Source organism: Condylura cristata, unplaced genomic scaffold (genome assembly GCF_000260355.1).
Source record: "Condylura cristata isolate star-nosed mole 26May11 unplaced genomic scaffold, ConCri1.0 scaffold00007, whole genome shotgun sequence".
Lineage (NCBI taxonomy): Eukaryota > Metazoa > Chordata > Mammalia > Eulipotyphla > Talpidae > Condylura > Condylura cristata.
Window position 1 is genome coordinate 63,264,378 of NW_004567108.1, and position 19,157 is coordinate 63,283,534.

The 19,157-nt window shown below is 35.1% G+C and overlaps 1 protein-coding gene across 1 annotated transcript in view; it reads left to right on the forward strand.

Moving 5' to 3' along the window:
- The window catches only part of CAMK4 (calcium/calmodulin-dependent protein kinase IV), a 230,605-nt gene that overhangs the window by 168,002 nt on the left and 43,446 nt on the right, over positions 1-19,157 (forward strand). Inside the window, exon 5 of the mRNA XM_004678368.2 lies at positions 1,912-1,984. Coding sequence (XP_004678425.1) covers positions 1,912-1,984 — 73 coding nt within the window. The remainder of the gene's footprint in view (positions 1-1,911; positions 1,985-19,157) is intronic.

Genomic DNA, 19,157 nt, shown 5'->3' on the forward strand with positions numbered 1-19,157 from the left:
GTGTTGGCTTTGATTCTTATATATCTTCTTTATTGGATGTAGCACACATGTTCAACTGGGGTGGTCTTATTCACATTCATCTGGGGTGGTCTTACCATGCACATTCATCTGGGGTGGTTTTAAAGAGGCCCATGTGAAATTCTGACTTCACTTAATGTATTTTAAATTTATTTTTTGACATCAATTATTTTGAGTACTTAAAGTTTCTTACTATTCAAATAAAAAGGGAGGATACTTTCAGGTACATTACTGTGAGACATTTATAATTTAATAAAATTTTCAGTGTAAAATTATAAAAATGGTTCAAGTTTTTTCTCTTTTATGTTTTGAATTAACTTTTTCAGATATGTCTTTACCACAACATTTTTGCTAGCTAAAGACCATTCTAGTAGATAATCTACTGTGCCATCAAAAATGTTTTATTTTGACATCTGGGAAGATAGAAACAGCAACAAAATATTGCCAGTGTAAAAGTAGCTGAAATTATAAGGGATTGTTGCCATCTAAATTTCTGTGTCCAATAGGATTTACTCATAGTGGCGTCTGAAGTTACTAATGCAATAATGGGCCTGTGCATTCACTCCTGAAATTAGTATTTGAAGCCCCTTTAGGTAAAAGCCCCACATTTAGAAAAAATCCAAGGAAAAGAATCTCTAGTAATTAGTGTAGAACTTTCTACATAGAGAAGAATTGATCTCAGAAAGTACAAGATTGTATTTTCTAATGCTTCATGAAAATAAATGGAAAGCCAGGAACTACAAAACTAGAAAGGACAGACTAACATATCACTCTGTCAAAAAGTTAAGAAAGATGTTTTGTCTTAAAAGTAAGTAAGCAGCAACAGAGAAATGTCTCGGTTAATTCCAATACAAAATTATTGTAAGGACAGATTATAAAATGAAGAATAAAGTTCATTTAGGGCATAAAAACCTACTAGTAGGATATGTACACAAAATACATAGGGGCTATAATTTAATTTTGCAAAATGAGCTAAAATTAAGAAAATCATGATAAACTATATAAAGAATATAGTGAAGCAACCCCCAATAAATAAAACCAAAGGATGAAAGGAAACAAATATAAAACATTTTAATTTGGGAACAAATTCCTGAAATTCAAAAATAGAGAAGTGAATCACACAAAAAAGAATCCTTTTCTCCACATGCATGCAGAAAGAACATAATCATTTATTCAGGGAAAGAGAAAGATAGAGGAAGGTGGAAGAAAGCATGTATAAGAAAAGGCTCTCTTTCTCTATGTATATGTGTGCATATATATGTGTATGTACATTTGTATATGTATACATATATGTATATGTACATGTATATGTATATACATGTATGTGTATACATATACATATATATATATCTCAAATTGTATGGACTTATTTAGATAGTGATTCAAATACTTCATATTTAATGTACCCAAGTAATTAGAAGCTTGAAACACTGCTAATTTGCTTATATAAAAGAATTACATTTATAGATACAATCATAACATTCTAGCTATAATTTAAAATTGATGAATAAAATTATATGTTGATATTTACTACAAAGTAAGAAAAGAGGAGCAAGGGGATTAATTGGATAGATAAACTTGATAGGCCATGAATTAATAATTGTTGAAGCTGCATGATAATTACATGCACTGTATCATTGGGTATTGTTTACTTGAAATATGTTTCAAAATTTAAGGTATTTATTTTTCATGAGTAGGATGGATAATTCAAACTAAGGTGAAATAAAGTATTTTTCAAATCCAAAGATTTCTATTTTATGGAAGTATTTTTACCTCAAGACAGATACAGTCTGTTGCAATTGTTTAGATGCAAGTTCTATAAAATTAACTCCTTTAACATCTACCAAACAGATTGCATAGGTGTTATAAAAATTTTATGGTTTTTGTTTTCAGGATTGTGGAAAAAGGTTATTACAGTGAACGGGATGCTGCTGATGCTGTTAAACAGATCCTGGAGGCAGTTGCTGTAAGTTTGAAGTGACAACAATGGAGTAACTATTGATAAATTCCTTTTTTAATATGATTTTTAAGAAGTCTATATCTGTGGGAAGCCATAAAATTTACAGCAAGATGGCTAAACTTTTACTAGAAAATATATTGAATTCATGTATATTTTGTATTGAGTACTCGAGTTTGGAAACACGCAGTCATCCTATGAAATGCCCTAAATTTGCTAACATAACTTCCATTCTATGCTGTGATACTGAGTCAGACTCTGATGCCTTAATTGTTCCTTTTCTTTTTCTTTCCACTTCTTGAGTTTGTTTCTTCTTTGAATTTTTTGTTTGGTAGGGACATGAAGGTAGACTATGATGAACATATAAATTAAGACATGGATAGTAATTAATTTTTTGAAGACAAGAAATAAGTGAATTTGAAGGACAAAAATGTTAAATTATGTTTTAAAATGAAGAACTGTTCTGTATTTTAAGCTGAAATAGTTTCCTAAGTTAATGATAGGTATCAATGATGGGTATTTTAAGCTGCAATAGTTTCCTAAGTTAATGATGGATATAAGTGCAGGCACACACACAAATATATAATATTTTTGAGATGCCTGTGTTTGACCTAAATTAATCAGGAAATATTTACTTAGATAAAACATACTCCAGTATTGAGAAATTTCCTTTATGTTTAGTGACTAACAGTCGGGGCAGTTTGAGGATTTATTATTTAACATAAAGCCATAACATATTATTATCTAACAAACAGATGGAGGCCAAGGGAAGAAATTTACTAGGGTCAGTTAAAGACACAAATCTATAAAATATGTGCCTGAGCCTCCCTGGTGGTGCAGGGGTTATAGTCTCAGAATTGTAGTCTCAGTGTTCTTAAACTATCACCTGCCACTGTGGCATGAGTTTAATCCCTGACCAGGATGCTGACTCATATGGAACAGCAGACCTCTCCTCTTTGTCCACTGCTCCCCTCAGCATTGTATTTTGGTAGATCCACCTGTTCTGCTCTCCACTCTGTCTCTGGTGAATCTCTCACCCCTGCACCTCTTGCCTATAACACAGTTCTTTTATGCATAAGTAAATAAATCTTTTAAAATATAAAATATGTGCAGATTTAAGAGCTATCCCATTGTTTATTTAGTTGTCTAAAATCTTTATTCAATATTTTTAGAGATAGCCAGAATGATACTGGTATATGTCTTAGTAATTTTATTCATAGTAACAAGAGGAAAGAAGGAGGAAAGGGAAGAATGGAAAAAGAGAAGGAGAAAAGAATAGTGAGGGGACTAGAAAGGAAGGCAAAAGAATGGGAGAGAGGAAGAGAGGAAGGAATGAGTGAGGCAGGAAGGGAGGGAGAGAGAAAGGATCCTGATAACTAGCTAATGCATAAAACATGGGAAAAAAAAAAACAGGCCTCCCAGACTTTTCTGATAAAAATATATCTGTGATCTCACCAAATCCATTATTGAGCAATCAATACCAAGTTGAATTGACTTTACAGCTCACTCTTTCCAAATTTTTCCTTCTTATAAAAGAGCTTTAGTCTTTTTTTAGTCTTTTAGCTATGTTGGAGGATAAAATATTTGAAAAGAAGGATGCATAATAATGTGGGGAGTATGCCATGGAATTTTACTCTGCATACACAATGCATGGTGTGAGTGATCCAGTTTCTTTCTTCTTTTTTTTCCAAATGCAGCTGCCCAATTTTCCCAATATCACTTATTGAAGCGTTGTTCCTTGTTCCTGTGTATATTGTTAACTCCTCTGTCATAGATTAGCTGTCCATGGATTATACTAAGGAAAATAATCCAGAAGGAGAAAGATAAATACTGGATGGTGTGACTTATATGTGGAATATAGAGGAACCAAAGGGCCCAAAGTAAACTATAAAAGCAACCCTTGAAAACTCAGCGTAGAGCTGAGGAGGAGGTGGAGGTGGGTTGCAAATAAGGTGGGAGAGAGCATAGTAGACTATTGTACAGGACTGTGGGAGCTTCAGTGGTGGGTACATATAAAGAAGGGAAATCTTGTACTTCTAAAACACTAACAAGGATGTGAGCTAACGGCTTCAATAAAAGCAAACAAACTGGAACCACTACTTATACTTAAATAAAAATTTACAGTGCAGTATATTTCCCATTCCTGGTTTCCTATGCTTGCCAGTTTGGGAATGATTTTAATATGCCCATTACCGTCTCTTCTCATACCTACCTTCAGACTTTGACCCCTTCAAACATAATTCCATTATCCATCATACTTTGACTATTTCTGAAATCCTTTTTTAACATTTATAGCTGCTCACAGTTCTTATCCTTAACTATATAGCTAGAATCCTTTTCTGCAATCATTTCTGAATTCATTTTGTCACTTCTGATTTGAGTAATAGCAGATTCATACTTTCTATAACTACCCATTTTTAAAGCTTCACTTCTGACTACAATATACCATAGATTATCTGTTCAAGTAAACTTGCTGGCAGTGGCCCAAAGTTGCTTTATCAAGTTAAGAGGGTAGCTGGGATGGCAGTTACAAGTACTTTGGAAATCAAACAAGAGGTGATTTCACTTTCTGTATAGACAAGTTTGGACATGTCACTAAATACTTATTTACTTTTTTCATGTAAATTAAGCATAACATTATATTATATTAATAGGATTGTTGGAATAGTATGGAAGATAGAGTATGGAAGTCATACATGAATCCAAAACAAGGAAATGTGTGATCAGCAACCCTAGATTCAGTATAGTCATCTAAAGATATATAGTAAATAATCTATATATACATACATATCTGTTATTCAACAAAGTACTAAAATAGAGAACAACTGACAATAGTAGGTGTCAATAAATATTTATTAAATAATTGAGAATTCATCAAAATAGAAATACTTCATATTTTACGTTCTATACTTAAGGACAGTTTCAAGATAGGGGACACCTGAGAGCTAAAATTTGCAATACTGCTTCAGCTCAGGTTGCAGCTACAATGGGGTTTATTTAACAAATAGGAGTTTGAGGAAGCAAAAGTGTTTCTGTGGCTACAGGTGGCCAGCTGTCCCACCCCAGAGAGCATCTGCACTGTCCAGTAGTCCCAAACAAAGACTGCTCAGCAAGATGGTGCTGTCCTATCAATTAGGGCCTGGAAATGGTGGCCCCCTGTAAAAATGGGCAAGAATTCCATGCACAGTGGCAGCTGAAAGTGCTCACAAGAGGGGTTACTGAGGTGCCACTGGGGCAACCCACAGCAGCAGCATGAAGTGCAGGTTGCACAGCAACAGAGGTCAGATCAGACAAAGCTGGAGTCAACATTACCAGGAGGTCAATGCTGGATGATTTGAAGCCATGGACACTCTCCAGGGTGACCAGAGTGCCAGTCCCCAGTCAGTAGTTCCATTCACTACCGGTTGCCAGGAGGTGGTGTCAGAGATACTAGTGATCAGCCCTTTGTGACCAGTGATATGAACAAATATATAGCAAACAGTGACACCGGGTTGCAGCTGACAATGTCAGAGGCAGTGCTAGAGGAATGGACAGCGGCTAGGTCACTGTGAAGGTACAGAGGTCTTAAGTTCTATGGCAATCTCAGAATTTTATGAGGCCTCAAAGCCTCATGGAGGTCATCTGCTTAAAGCTTCTTCTTTGGAGATTGCTGAATGGTCTTCTTCCTTTAGAGGCCATTTTTCTGTGGAACCCATTTGGTAAATTGCTCAAGCGTTTGCTCAGTTGGTTTATATCCTCTCCAGGTTGCCACCCTACAAGTCTGATTATACCATTTTCAATGCTGTTTTATTGGTGCCAATTAAGCACCATCAAACTTGATCCATTTTCAATCTGCATAAAATCTCAAGGCCTTGAATGACAGCTGGAGAGTCTGAAGATGATTAGTTCGTTTACAATCCTGGTGAAAGATTTTAAAGGGAAAAGCTCGGTACCTGCCCAGATCCAACCTGCAATGAAGTCAGGGCAGATTCTGGGCAAGGACTCCAGGTTTAACAAGATTAGTGATATGTCAGGTAGCAGATGGAGAGAACTCAGTTCTCATTCAGTGAAAAATGGATGCTTTCAGCATAAGATTTCTACCTTCTGGAGTTAACACCAATTAAGTACAAAAGGTCCCCACAAAAAAGATGTTCTATATAGGTGTGACCCACATATACCCAGGGACTAGAGTCCCTAAGAACTATGTTTTTGGTATCAAAGACGGATTGATTAATCTACTGTTAATCTTAAATTTATAACAAAAACTTATTTTATTTGCTCACAAAGTTAGTTTAGGAACTGGACTACTAAATTTAAGTCAAACACTTTTTGAAAGAAATTTTATATAAAAAAAGAATAAATTTTCTCTAATTTCTGAGTTCTCTCCATCTGCTACCTGACATATCACTAATCTGATGCATGCCCTCTGGTAAGCCAAAAGAATCAAGAGTTGACTTAAATGGAAGGAGGCAACCAGAAAAAACACACTAAAGAAGATGAGTTTTAAGTAACAAAAAATTAATTCAATGATGGTAAGGAAACAGAAAAAAATTCAAGTATGGGAAAAAAACTATATAGCTTTGTTTCATATTAACACATAAACAATAAAAAAAAGGCATTTCCCTAGGTATTTCACAGTAGAAAACAGGCAAATTTAACTTGTGAAAAGTGGGTGACATTTATGAAATACTTTATTGTTAACTACAGAGTTATATATAGCTATAAAAAATAGGACAGTTGGGAACTCAAAGTAATCAGTGACACATCGAACATTTCCTCTGGATCACACCAAGTCATAGACAAGAATATGATGATTTTTTTATATATATAATAGTTTATTTTTATATCATTTTGTGCACTTTTCCATCTCATTTGCAATCCCCTTGGGCTTTCCATCATCAAATCACCCATATGCCATCAAGGACTATGGTGATTTTTGAGGGCACAGAAGTAGAAACCTGGGAGATTGAATACTTAGAGCTTGGGAAATATTCCATAATTGTACCATACATGCACACACATTAATTAAATACAATTTATGTATTTATGTGGAAATACATACACAAATATATATATATACATATATATATATGTATTTATGTGGAAATACATACACAAATATATATATATATATAAAACTTAGCCTATAAACCTTCCCTTCATTCCCACTCCATACCAGTACTGCCCCAAATAGTTATTCATATTTATCTGATTGTAATAATGCTCTTGCCTTTTAGCTTGAAATGGCATTTTTGAAAACATTTAAAATGAATTTAAAAGTGTTTGAATTTGAAACACTTTGAGATTGAATTAATTCAATTATCCATTGAAGGTGGATCATTAAACCATTTTGAATAATTAGTCTTCTTGAAATAAATTCAAGGTAGTTCTAAGTTGATTGATTAAATTAGATATTCTGAAAGGGTGATATTATCTTCATTTGTGATAAAGCACCACGTCAGTACTCACAGACCTACTTTTTCCTTTACTTAAAAAGCTAACTAGACCACATTCCATTTTCCCTCACTTCTCCTACAGCCACAATAACTTAACAATTTTTTTGTCACTAATGGTAATCTGCCAGTCCTCTATTTCCTAAAATTCACCATTTATCTACCTCTTTTTTTTCAACCCTGATAAAGCCTCCTTCTACTTTACTAACCACAGTTCTCTTGGAGAACTTAATTTCAAAGTCATAATTTTAGAACCTGAGGAAAACTCTATATGTAGACTATAATATAAACATTAATAAAATTCAAGGAAATGGTTGATTATGTCTGCTATGCTAAAACATAGATTTTTTTAATTAAAATTTTGTTAAAGAGGGCTCTCCCAGTGGTGCAGCAGGTTAAAATGAAGCACTATGAAGCTATTCTTAGCCACCACAGCATCAGTTTGACCCCCAGCCTGGGGGGTGGCTCTTATGGGGTGGTAGACCTCTGCTGCATCCCTTAGCAGTGCATTTCAGTACATCTGCTTGTTCTCCCTATTCTGTCTTTGGTGAATCCACTCACCACCCCCCTACACACACACACCTCTGGCCTACTGTACCCAAGTTCTTGTATGCATAAATAAATTAATTAAACAAAAACTGTGTTAAAGATTGTGATGGCGAGGGTAAAGAATTGCAAACAAAGGTTTCTTATCCTTTAAAGCAATGAAAATATATGTGATACTTCCCTTGGACTTGAGAAATAAAATGAAGAGATTGGTACAATTAAAAGAACCATTTGTGACATGCTCTGTAGATCTGTGATGGAGTCCCTTAGCTTAAAGTAACTGTCCATGAAGCTGGCACTCAGACTGTTGAGAATGTGTTTTAACCACCAGTGTATTGTCCCTGAGGAGGGACAATGAGATTGGTTCTGAAGCATCGGAACAACTGGAAACTGGAATCAGCAACTGCTACCAGAATGACCTGCTACATCAGCGTGCTTTGGGTAGCCATCAGCAAAGTACATCAAAAGCAGATGGGATGGAGAAAGTCTGTACATCTTCTTAGAACTTTCCACTCACTCCCTGTAACTCTTTATGGTCAGAGCCAAACAGGGAACCAGAAGACAAAGAAAAGTGTGTCTTATAATTCATAGTGCTAAGTCAGCTCCACAAAGTGAAATATGAAGGTTGGGTATAAAATTGAAAGACATTAGCTTAGTAAGTTGTCTTTGAAATTATTCCAAACAAAGAAGCAAAAATAAAAATCTACTCAAAGTTTCTATTTCTATTCATAGCCTTCTAAAATGTTTATATTCTTTACTATAGTACACAAAATATTCTGAATGCCAGTGAAATCAAAACAAGTGTGACAACATTAAAATTATCTATATTCAGTATTGAGTACTATGTTCATAACATTTACAGACTTAATGCACAATGATACATTATTCAAATTTACATTATAAATGTAAGTCATCTCCCATTCTGACCTCTTATTAGTTAATCTACCTTTATAAAGATGAGAAATGAAACAACTTCTTTATCTGACATCCCTTGCAGCTAGGTAAGGTAGATGACCTGGTCCTGATTAATGAATATTAATAAGCAGTTGGCTCTTGCCATATGGAAAAAATTCCCCTTCATGTAAAGGAAATCAAGAGCAGAAAAGCCATTTTTCTTTTTCAGTGGTATAGTTGAATCTGCACATTATCCTGGGAACTGCTCTATCTTGTAAGTATGAAGAGAACCATTACTTGTTTCTCTTCATAACTGAACTACAAAAATATAAAATCAGAAGAAAAAAAGATGATACTATTGAGAGTCCCTCATTTGATATATCACAGAGAATAATAGCTCCTCATTATTTCTGCTACTATAAATTGTATACCCTTTAACTTGAAGCAATCAGATACTGAATTTTGTGACTAAACATTTGAGTACTTGATAATAAATATTCTACAGTCAGAGCAATTTATGTATTTTTCATCTATCTAAATGTAAAACAAAGGGCAAAGTTAAAACTAGAGCTTCACTGCATATCAAATCCACACCTACACAATGCTAAAACAGGAGCAGGTACAATCTGAAGGCACAATGAGGCTTAAAGATATTAACAATAAGCTTGTTTCTGACACGTCTTTGTTTTTGTGACTATTGTTACTATGTGGATCCTCTTTCTGTCAGTAAAAGATTTTGAGAGTTCTATAAAATAATAAAAGTTTAGAAGAAAAGATGTGAGGATTTTGTTTCTTTTAAATATCTCCATTCATGTGGCATTTGCATTTTTTTCTGGGGGATTTTCTCTATCTCTTGCTACTCATATTTAAATAATATGGTCTGGAGGATGGGTTTGGATACAAGACTCACAGCATAAAATATTATACAATTTTATTTTACAATTTTATACAAAGTAACTCTATTGTTTTACTAAGATTGATAAGTCAGAGAATAAACAAGGATTAGTTCTATTAGTGTTCTCATATTTTGACTTATAAACAGAATAAAGTATACTGATAGTTCAATCAGATCACATATATTGTATCAGAAATAACTATGTTCTGATAAGTCAGGTAAAATGTATCTTTGCATTTTGAATTCAGAAAGAGAACTTTCAGGCATTATTATGATAGTCTATAAAGTTCACTAATTGACCATGAAATTTTTTTTGCATTCTTTAGGAAAACATCTACAAAAGTTTTATAAAATATTCTGTTTAATAAATAAGCATATCCTTAAAAGAGTGTCTGATTAAATTTATTCAATTTTCTTTTTTAATATAGATAAAATATTTGTAATACATTGTAAGGAATTAAGTTTGTCTGTAAATAGATTTTTTAAATAATTTCTTTTTTTCTTAAGATTTATTTATTTATTCACACAGAACTGGGGTACAGGCCAGAGGTGCAGGGGCGGTGAGAGGCTTCGCCAGTGACAAAGTGGGGAGCAGAACAGGACAACTGATGAAGCACACTGCTGAGGGGAGCAGTGGGCGGGCCAGGAGAGGTCTGCTGTGCTATGTGGGTCACCTCTGGGGCTGGAGATCGAACTCATGCTGAAATGGCTTTAGCTTCTTAATGCTGTGCTTTAACTTGCTGCGCCACCAGGGAGGGCCCTCTTACTCTTTTTTTTTTTTTTTTAAGATTTATTTATGCAGATATGGGGTACAAGTCAGAGTTGCAGGGGTGGTGAGAGGCTTCACTGAAGACAGAGTGGGGAGCAGTACAGGCTGATTGTGGAAATACACTGCTGAGGGGAGCAGCAGGGGAGGACAGAGGGGGCGAGTCAGGAGAGGTTTGCCGTGCCATGTGGGTCACCTCAGGAGCCAAGGTTGGAGCTTACCCTGAAGCGGCTGCGGCCAGCTTGCAGTGCTGCATACTCACCAGTTGAGTCTCCAGGGAGGGCCCAAATGGATGTTTTTAAATTAGTACTTATATTTATTTGCTAAAATGCCTGTTTTAAAATTCATAGAAAATATAAAGTTAGAATATAGTCCTCAGAGAGTTCTGTTAAAGACCATGGGACCTCCCTGTGGCATGAGGGGTTAAAGCGCAGCATTATGACACTGTCTGCTTCGTGACCCACATGGCACAGCAGACCTCTTCTGTCTTGCCAGCTGCTCCCCTCAGCAGTGTAGTTCAGTCCATCTGCCTGTTCTGTTTCTCACTCCATCTCTGGCGAATCCTCTCACCCCTGTACCTCTGGCCTGTACCCCTGGCCTGTACCCCAGTTCTCATATGCATAAATAAATATGTTAAATGATAAGAAGAAACACTGTGAGACCAACAGCACTACTCAGATGGACAATCCAAGATTTGTCCCAAAAAGTTTGACATGTTTCAACTGTGAGCATCATGTAAAATGGAGCTGTTTACATTCCAGGTTAAGAAAGAATCTGCCTATGATTTCTTCATTTCCTTTCAGAATTTTCAATTACATATTCACTGAAAACACTAAAAAAGCTTCAAAGTTTTAACAATTAAACACAGAGTGTCCATCCTCTTGAAAAGCAATCACCATTATACAGTGGTATGGGAAAGCACATATGAGGAGGTGTGAACCTATTCTCTTAAACCAGTTAGTGTTGTAAACCAATGTTAAATAGAATGACTAGGTTTTAAAGAAAAACAAGGGCCAAGCAGAGTTTGCTGAGGTGTTCTCACCATATTTTCTGATGCCTCTAGGACAGAGACATAACCAGAGAGTTCCTATCCTCTGATTTGTTTAATGTGAGCTGTTATCATTCACAGACAAGTCCATTTCAACTTCTCCCTTCTGCACTAAAATGCATATGGATTTCAAGTCCTATAAATGCAGAAGAGTAGATAGGGGACCCAGAAGTGAGATGTTAAATATTGGACAGGCTAGCCCTAAGAGCTGCATATTTTTATGACAAGTTCCAGGCAAGAGAAGAAAAAGATTGCTCCATATTTTATTCAGGAATAAGTTCCTCACAGTCAAGAGGAGCAGCAGGTGGTTCCACCTCCGCGCAGCCAAACCACAACAGAAAAAAAAGTTATCTGAGAATGAAAATGCAGCTACCGTAGCTTCATTGGATCCTCACAGGTAGATAGTGATGATCATAAAAGAGAATTCACTTATCTTTTGTCATACTTGGATCAATCTCTTTTAATTTCATTTTTCCTCAAAATTTTATTATTTTTTCAGCCTTTCAGTCTTTCATATATCTGTATAACATTAAAAGAACAATTTGAGGCCCTCCCTGGTGGCGCAGCGGGTTAAAGCACTGCACTGAGAAGCTAAAGCCACTTTCACATGAGTTCGATCCCGCCTGCCCTGGAGGTGACCACATGGCGCGGCAGACCTCTCCTGACCTGCCCACTGCTCCCCTCAGCAGTGTACTTCGTTGATCTGCCTGTTCTGCTCCCCACTCTGTCTCTGGTGAATCCTCTCACCCTCCGCATCTCTGGCCTGTACCCCAGTTCTGTATGAATAAATAATTCTTTAAAAAAAAAAGAACAATTTGAACCTCCCAATGTGCACATTTCATGCATCCTCTCCCCAAATTCTCCTGTCAATATTTTTCCTTTCCCTTTTCCTCTCTGCCCAATCCCTCTGGTAATCAATAACTTTATACAGATTCTAGGAATTATCTTTGCTCTGCTTTGCCAGTTTGTATTCTTTGGTTATTTATATTCCACAGGTAAATGCAACCATCTAGTATGTATCTTTCAACTTTCTAACTTACTTCACTTTTCATAGTCACTCAAGATTCATCCATTTTGTCCAAAAAAAAGCACTATTTCATATTTTTTAATTTCTGAGTAATATTCCATAGAATTTATAGTCCATAATTTCTTTTGTCACTCATCTGGCAGTGGGTACTTAGATTGATGTCATGATTGATTATTGAGGATTAACACTAGACTTTTTCATATTAGAGTCATTTAAATTGTTGGATAAATATTAGTATAAATTTGACTGAATCATGGCATTTCCAAATTTTTTTTTAAAAAAATCATTATACTATTTTCTTTTAAAAAATATTTATTGTTTACATCATTCTTTATTTTGTGCAGTTTTTCATCTCAGTTGTAATCCCCATGGGCTTCCCGCCATCAATTCATCTGTGTGCCATCACCATAGTCCCATGCTCTCCTCCCACCACAATTTTGATCCTATTCTTCTCTCTGACTCCCATGAAATGTCTCTGGTTTATAGTTGTTCATTGTTTTTCATTTTTACTTTCTTATAATTGCTTCCCTCCCCCCGATCCTTTATGTGTTTGCTAAAAATACCATGTGGTATTTTTCATTTTCTTTCTAGCTTATTTCACTAAGCATGATCCCTTCTAGCTCCATCCATGTTGATGCAAAAGACATGAGCTTATCGTTTTTGATTGCTGAGTAATATTCCATCATGTATATGTACCACATCTTTTTAATCCATTCATCTACTTTTGGGCATTTGGGTTGACTCCACGTCTTCCCTATTGTAAATAGAGCAGCAATAAACATGGGAGAGAAGGTGGCCTTTTGAGTCAGGGTTTTTGTGTCCTTTGGGTAGATTATCATCTATGAAAATGTTTATTAGAGGAAATAAATACATCGTAGGATACTTAAATAAACCACTCTCAACAAGACACAAATTAAACAAGGACACTAAAGCTCTAAACAAGAACCTAGACCTTATGGGTCTAACAGACATCTATAGAGCACTGCACCCCAAAAAAATCTGAGTACACATTTTTCTCAACTCCACATGAATTAATCTCAAGGAATGGCCATATACTGGACACCAGACAACTTTCAATAGATACAATAAGATCAAAATCATACCAGCTATCTTCTCTGACCATGAAGGAATCAAACTAGAAGAAGGCAAGAAACCTACCTACCTCATAGAGGTTAAAACCCACTGGATCAATGGAGGAGGACCACTGGATCAATGAGGAGATCAAGGAAGAAATTAAAAATACCTTGAAAAGAATGACAATGAGGACACAAAACTCCAAAACATATGGGACACATTGAAAGCAGTTATAAGAGGAAAATATAGAGCAATACAGGCTCACATTAAAAAAAAAAAGAAGAAGAAAGATAGAAAGAAAGAACCTAATCTCCCACCTTAAAGAGCTAGAACAAAAACAACAAAATAACCCAAAAGCCAGTAGAAGAGAGTAAATAATAAAAGTCAAAGAAGAAATAAATGAAATAGAAGTTAGGAAAACAGCCCCCAAAATCAATGAAACTAAAAGTTGGCTCTTTGAAAAAGTATACAAAATAGACAAGCCCCTAGCCACGTGTATACTATTTTCTTTGAGAAGTTCCACTGAATTACATTTACACCAACATTGAATATTCCTTTATCTCCATATCTTTAAAAACATTTATTGACTCCATTTTTTTGATAGAGACCATTTTCACAGGGTGAGGAGATATCTCAATGTGGGTTTCATTTGCATTTCCTTTATAAGCAGTGATATTAAAAAGATTTTCATGTGCCTATAGGCTAGTTAACAATATATTGCTGTAGTTCTGCTAATAATGGTTTTATACAATTAGGTGTCCCTGTGTTAGCTGCAAAAATATTAGTGATAGTTATACCTTCTTGAAACATTATGTAATTCCCATATTTTCCCTTATTTACAAAAGTACTAATATATCAGACATTAAAACTTCAGTTCCTGTTTCTTATTCTGTGTCATAGGCTTGAAGTGTCTTGCTTCAGTTCTCCATTTTGTTAACATTATTATTAATTTTTGTACAATGTTTTATTTCTCCTCTCAGATGCAGGCTCACTGAAATTCCCACCACAAAGTCAATCATGAACCATTATCATAATCTCTTGTGTTCCTTTTGCCCCTGTTATAATTTCTCCCACTCCCTTCCTGTCGAGTGTCTCTAATTTATAGTTGTCTGATAGTTTTATCTTTTTTTTCCTGATCCCTTATTTAGTCTTCCTATTTTCCTCATATAACTGATGGTGGTGAAAACATCCAGTATTTCTCTTTTTCCTTCTGACTTACTTCATTGAGCATAATCCCTTCCAACTCTATCCCTGTTGCTATAAACGGCATGAGTTTATTTCTTTGATTGCTGAGTAGTACTCCATTGTATGTATATGTAAGTATATGCATATTTATGTATGTATATATGTGTATATATACATATATACATATACACACACACACACACACCACATATGGGTGTATACCACACACAAATATATATCACATACGTATATGTGCTGCATGTGTCTAACACATATGTGATATACATATATATGTATATACATATATGTGTGTATAGATATATATGTATGTACATATCTCACATCTTCTTGATCTAGTCACCTGCTTTTGGACATTTAAGTTGTTTTTCTATCTTGGCTATTGTAAACAATGCGGCAGTAAGCATAGGAGTACAGGTTTCCTTCGAATTAATGTATTTGTGTCCTTTGGACAGATTCCTAGGAGTGAAATTTCTGGATCATATGGTAGCTTCATTTCTAGTAATTTGAGGAATCTCCACATAGCTTTCAAAGCCAACATTATAATACCAAGATCAAAGACAACATACACCAAAAATAAAATTGAAGGCTGATCTCCCTATTGAACACTTAAGTAAAAATCCTCAATAAAATCCTAGGAAATAGAATTCAAAAATGCATCAAAAAGATAATATACCACGAACAAGTGGGATTTATTCCAGAGGCACAGGGATGGTTTAGCTCCTGAAAGCCAATTAATGTCATTCCACAAATCAACAAAAAGAAAAATAAAAAACATATGATCTTACCAATAGATGCTGAGAAAGCATTTGACTGAGTTCAACCACCATTTATGACGAAAGCCCTTCAAATTATTGAGATAGAAAGAACATACCCTAACTTAATAAAACCCATATACAACAAAACCACCGTCAGTATCATTCTCAATGTTTAAAAACTGAATGACTTTATTTTCACACATCTGGAAGAAGACAAGGCTGTCCACTCTCACTACTGCTTCTCAATACTAGAAGTTCTAACCAGAGCAATTAGGCAAGAGAAAGACATACAAAGAATCCACACAGTAAAATAAATAAATTAATAAAACTACTGCTATTTGCAGATGATGTAATAATTCTCATTTAGCTATTCAAGTTGTGATATTTTCTTTACTATTTTGTTGTGTGCTGTCCCTTTATGTATACATCTAAATCAATATTCCCTTTGTCCTTCAAGGTTTTTGTTTTTGTTTTAAAGATTTATTTATTCATACAGAACTGAGGTACAGACCAGAGGTGCAGGAGTGGTGAGAGGATTCACCAGAGACAGAGTGTGGAGCAGAACAGGCAGATAAACCAAGTACACTGCTGAGGGAAGCAGTGGGCGGATCAGGTGAGGTCTGCTGCACCATGTGAGTCACCTCCAGAGATCGATCTCAAGCTGAAGTGGCTTTAGCTTCTCAGTGCTATGCTTTAACCTGTTGCATCACCAGAAAGGTTTGTTTTTGTTTTTTCCAGATGAATCCCTTTCAGCATATCTTATAGGGATGTCTGGGTGTTATAAATCCACTAACTTATCTGAGAACTACTTATTTTTCCATCATATTTGTATGAAAATTTTGCAGTCTAGATCATTTTTGACTGGAAGTTTTGTCTTAAAGGATTGTGAATGCTTCATTCTGCTTTTTTTTTTTTTGAGCCATGAGTATAACATTTGACAAGCCTGAAAGAGGTTCTTTGCGGTTGCTTTTGTATGTTACATCCTTTATTTCTCTTACCTGTCTCTAATATACTTTTTTTTATCTTTTGATAATTTAACAATGATTTATCTTCCTGAAGGACATTTTATATTTAGAAATTTGGATGTTCTTTCTGTTTCCTGAATATCTTTCTTTCTTCAGGTTCAGCTGTTATTTCTTTGAATAGTGTTTCTTTTCCCTTCTTTCTCTCTTTATCTCCTGGAGTAGTTATTAGCCTAAAATGTCCTCCTTTGAAAATATTTATTATCTGAACATTTCCTCTTTAAGTGAAACTGAAATTTGTCATAGATTTTTTTTTATTTCTCCTAAATCATATTTCAGTTTCTTACAACATCGAGTCTTCTTTCTTAAAATTTTCCCCTCTCCAGTTTATTTCTATTTAAAATGCATTATAAATATGTGTCCTCATTTCATTCAGCATCTCTTTTTTTGTCATTGTAATATTTTCATTCATTTTAATGAATAACTCTTTATTCCTGGATTTTCTTCCTAAGATCCTTTCTCCACTTGACTTTCCTGCAGTATCTCAGCCCCCAATTTTCTGGTCCTCAATTTCTGTACTCTTTATATGTGTCTTCAGGCTTTTATTTCTCTTAGTATGTGTTTCCTCTTACTTCATTGGCTAGTGTGTCATCTTACTTGCTTTTTCATGTTTGGGACACTATAACTTTGAGGTTTTCTGCTTGTTTCTCTTCTTTGTTTACCTTGGTGACAGGTGAGGGGGAGGAAAAGTTAGGACTCAATTACTCAGTCTCAGTCTTGGTGAGTAGTGAGGGCAACTCCTGGAATTACATCACTTCTACCTTACTTTTGCTCTTTTCAAAGCAAGTTTCTATTTAGTGCACCTGTATCATAAATTCCCACCCTGTCTTCTTTTTTTTTTCCTAACTTTTTAAATTTTATTCCTCCCTCTTTCTCATCCCTCACTGTCCCCCTCTCCTGTAGGATATCTCTGGTTTATAACTGTCTATTCTTGTTTTGTTTGATTGTGTTTTGTATTGTAGTAAAAATACATTACCCATCCCCCCCATGCCTTATTTGCTTCTTTTAAATTCCACCTATAAGTGAAACCATTCAATATTTTTCTTTTCCCTTCAGACTTATTTCACTGAGCATAATCCCTTCCAGCTTCATCCATGTTGCTGTGAATAGAATGAACTTATCTTTTTTGATTGCTGAGCAGTATTCCATTATATATATGCATATGTATGCATATACATATTCCAGTATATGTATATTCATATATGTATATGTGTACAACACATACACACACACCATATCTTCTTGATACAATCATCTGGTTTTGGGGATTTGGGTTGTTTACAGGATTTACCTATTGTAAGTCCACCCCGCCTTCTTGATACTCCCCTCTGTGGTATAGGACAGGTTCCACCAAACTTAAATGACCTGGACAGGAATGATAGGCTTGGTCTGCAAGAATCTAAATAAAGGTCACTTCCACTACTAGGTGTGGTATCAGATGTGGATTATGAGAACTAGGGCTCTGCTAATGGCTATCACTGGATGAGAGACTTGGAATGCAAGGTGCCATGAATTGGCTCCATGGATCCTTCTGGAGGGCAGATGAAGAAGTCTCCCCCTTTTACTTTGTCCATATTTCCTCTGAGTCAGTGTGGAGCCACTCTACATGACATGACCAATAGTTTCCTTTCTCTAATTTTTTGCTTGTTTGCCTGCACAGCAGGTCTCTGAACTCTTAGTGACCAAACTTTCAGTCCTATGAATGTGAATATCCTTGTCCACCATTCTCTCCCTAAAAAGGCCTTCTAGAAATATTCATCATGTCAGAAAGATGTTCAGTGGCTGGCTTGAGCTTATTCCTAAGATATCAGCCATCCTGGCTACAAACACCTTTGCCTCTTTCTTCGCTGTCCTCATAGCAAGCCACTAACCTAAGCAAAATATCTGTGGGAACATACTCTCTATCAATGAAAATACAAAACTCGGTGAGCAAATTTTATTTTCCCTTTAATTGTGATAAAGGAAAAGAATGATCCAAACTTCTCTATATCACCATGGTGTAGGTAGAGTCCTTCATATTGGACTCTTTTAATTATAGTTTGATGAAATATAAAATTAAATGTATGAACCTATTAAAATGTTATATTCAAACTATAAAAGCAGGGAGAACTATATCTAAGATATACAGTAACAGCATACTTTTGAAAAATATTAAAAGAAGAAACCCTTCAAAAGCATTTACAGCATTTATTCAAAACAATCTAATGTATTTTGGTATTCAGACAAGTTGGATGTTGGGTATATTGCTAATGAGTTAACTTGTTTGGACTAAAAGGAAAGCTCTTAAGCATTAGTGTACATGATTTAAAAAGGTGTGATGTTATGGCAAAAGATTGTAAGAAGCAAATTGAAAAGTTAAAATTTGAATTTAAAATGTTAAAATGCGGGGTTGAAGTTATAACTTAATGACTTCTTTAGAAGTGACATATGAAAAGCTTTCCTAGAATTCATGGGAAAAGTAAAATTAAAAAAAAGAAAAAAGGATGTTGCCAATAAGTTGGTTATGAATATGGGAGA